Raw genomic sequence first — 3,293 nt, forward strand, 5'->3', positions numbered from 1 at the left:
GCGTATAGAACGTATTCGCGAGCTATCTTATGTAATGTCAAATCTAGCTCGTTACACTCTCTTGGTGCTAAGAATTGTGTCCCACAATTCTCTTAAAATAAACTTCTAATCTCTTCCAATTTGAATTTGATGTGTGAAGTTGCTTGATATAAATGTATGATAATGTATGATAATAAAATATAGTTGTTGAAACTTCTTGCATGACTTAAAGTATAAAAATGTGTCAGCATCATTGATAATAGTATTGAATAATGATATAGAGTATGTTGAATCTCTTGATAAGTTGATATAAGAATGATCTTGAGCAATCATACATGAATAATATAAAAATGTGATGATTGTTATTCCTCATGATCTTGATAGAAAAATAATTTGATATACAAATTGAGTATGATATGATATCATGGGATAATTGGTGATAATTTCAGTTATAACTGATTAGAATAATCTAACCAAACTATAAGGACCTTGGAGTACCGGTACTAGCTTTAAATAATTTGTAGAGTTTAAAACATTTGAATTTATAGCGAGTATGTTACCCCCGACCTTAAAAGACACGTCCCGGTGTCTGTCCTTATTAAGTTGAGACATGGGATCTGATGATCTAATTAACCGATATAACAATAATTGATTGATAATTGACAGATTTGGCACCATTGTTTCTGTACGAATATGTACTAATGACTTATTTGAATCAAATTCAGCATTAACTGCATTAATATTTGTATTATTTGATGGATTTTCAGTGATGACAACCGGTTTTATCGTAAATTTTGATGTAGGATAACCATTTTCTCCTGGATTGATATTAACGAAGAAACTTTCTGATAACCTAGGCACAATTATAGCAAAATTAGCTTGTGGTTTTACTTCTGGACTTCTAGGATTATCATCTGAAGGAGGGTTAAAACCTCTCTTGTTGATAACACCACCTAAAAACTCTAATTCACGGTTAAATGAATTATTTTCATCTTCTTTATCAATAATTTGTTTGTTTTGTAATGCACCTAAAACTTCTGGGACATTTACCGAATGATTCTGGGACCTAGGGATGTATAATATAACGTCATCTGCATAGATTTGTACTAATCTTGCATTATAACCCTTGGAATTTTGACTTTTGATCACATTTTCTTCTTCAATGCCTGCAGATTCTAAGCATAATCTCTTATCGTTCGATGATTTATGCAAAACTATTTGTTTATCAGCGTCGGGTGCATGTGAATCTCGTAAAACAACTTGTTTATCATCTTTAGTAGCATCAAAATCGACTGAATTTGGTAATTTGTCGACCCTTTGATGATTAAATGACGTATTGTCGTCCATGGATAATTTTCTTTTAAGTAAGAATGGTGTTTTATCTGGATCTTTATTCTTTGAAACCTGATCATTAGTGGTTTTATCATTTATAACCTTTAATCTATCTTGATTAACTTCAGCAGAATTCTTTAATTGTAGTTTGTGTTGTTTTGTTTCAGACACACTTAGCATAACTGGACTTGTAATAGTATGTGGTCTTCTTTTGACCTTGTGATGTTCTTTACTGCTTTTTTCTTTTATTTCTAATTTTTTAACATCTTTTGGTGACTCAGTGGGATTAGTTCTTATTGAAAACAACGCTTCTTGTTCCCATTCAGGTTCTGAAACCTCTTCTGGTTTACCCCAGTCAATATATCTGGCAAATTTTTTGACAAAATTAATACCTAAATAGAATTCTTTTCTTAATTTGGGGACAACATAGGCTTGAACCGTTAAATCTAACTTGATTTTACCGAAATCTATTCTTAACGGTAATTGTACACCTTTATTTGCAGTAACTGTCTTATTACCTGCAGCCAACCTAATAGTAACATCCTTGGTATCCTTAATACGATCTTCGAACTTAATATCTTTAACGAGACCTTCGCCTATAAAGCAACTTGTAGCACCCGTATCAATCAGGGCTTTTAAAATAGTTTTGGAACCTAGTACTTGGGCTTTTAATTCAATTGCATCAGCATTATCTACTTCTAGTAGACCTTCTTTGGATTGAATAGTCTCTTTTGTTGATATGTACTTAATACTGAGACATTCTTCGGTTTCTGATTCTTCTGATTCTTCTGATAATTGTTGATCTGATACTGATTCAGGTTCACTTTCAGTGTAGTATGATGAGAATCCTTCTTGATCTGAATCTTCTAATTCCGATTTTTCTAATTCCGACTCTGATTCCTTTTCAGAGTTATTTTCTAATTTGAATAATCTTTCTTCTTTATATACCTCATTATTGCGCTTAGAAGAGGATTCTTTCTCTAAGCTTCTCCATTTTTTGACTTGTTTTGATTAAATGAACGTCTTGAATGATACTTCTTGTTCTTATTGTACTTTTTGTACTTTGGTTTGACATCTAAAGCGTCCAAATCCATTCTATCAGCTGGGTGATCATTATGACCAGCATTATTGAACCTATTGTAAGTATTAGGGGAATCATAATTATTATATTTTGAAGGTTCATAGTTTCTTAAATGATTTCTTTTCCCTTTTAATTTGATATCGTCAAAAGTTAAAGCTAATTTGAAGGCTTCATTCAAATCCATAACGTTCTTTGCTCTGAGTTCAAACTCAATATCATCTTTAAGACCATCTAAGAAGAATTCTAACAGAATCTCTTCATTATTAAAAGTATCTGGAAGTAGAGCAACTAATGAATTGAAATATCTAATGTATTTTTCAGCAGAACCTTCTTGACGAATATTTTTAATTTTCTTTCTTGCCTCTAATTGAGAATTCATTGGCAAGAATCTACCTTTAAATTCCTTAATAACAGCATCAAAAGACCAATTTTCATAGTCATTCCCAACCAAATTGTTAAACCAAATTTGAGCTTCACCAATTAACTTAGCACCTAATAGCATAATTTTCTTCGAATCGGAAGTGACACGACTAATATCAAATGATAAGTTCAAACTTGAAAGGAATGACATAACTGTTGTTGAGTCTCTTTTACCATAAAATGTTGGAATTTTGACAGTGGAAGCGACTAAATTTTGACCACTATTGACGGATTGGGCATGAGTATTTACCATCTCAACAGAGCGAACCATTTGCGCAGTCATTTCTTGAACCATTTGGTTTAATTCTCTTTGATTTTGAATTTGATTTTCAGCTAACGCTTGAGACAATTGAGCAATAATTTGTTCCATGATTCTAATTGATAATTAAGCAAAACTTGAAGATAATATAATATAACAATTGTAAATGACTTTATAAATGACTGGAGGCGCTACCAAGTGTAACGGATCGAGCTCTCTCTG

At 31.9% G+C, this 3,293-nt stretch overlaps 1 protein-coding gene across 1 annotated transcript; it reads right to left on the reverse strand.

Moving 5' to 3' along the window:
* Positions 1-438: 438 nt before the first annotated feature.
* BN7_6620 (Transposon Ty3-I Gag-Pol polyprotein) lies at positions 439-3,182 on the reverse strand (the record flags this gene model as incomplete). Its single annotated transcript, XM_011272829.1, has 2 exons — positions 439-2,299; positions 2,374-3,182. The coding sequence occupies 2 exons, from the start codon at positions 3,180-3,182 to the stop codon at positions 439-441; spliced, it is 2,670 nt and encodes an 889-aa protein (XP_011271131.1).
* Positions 3,183-3,293: the final 111 nt, after the last annotated feature.

The sequence above is a fragment of the Wickerhamomyces ciferrii genome, contig 00298, assembly GCF_000313485.1.
Source record: "Wickerhamomyces ciferrii WGS project CAIF00000000 data, strain NRRL Y-1031 F-60-10, contig 00298, whole genome shotgun sequence".
NCBI classification, from domain to species: domain Eukaryota; kingdom Fungi; phylum Ascomycota; class Saccharomycetes; order Phaffomycetales; family Wickerhamomycetaceae; genus Hansenula; species Hansenula ciferrii.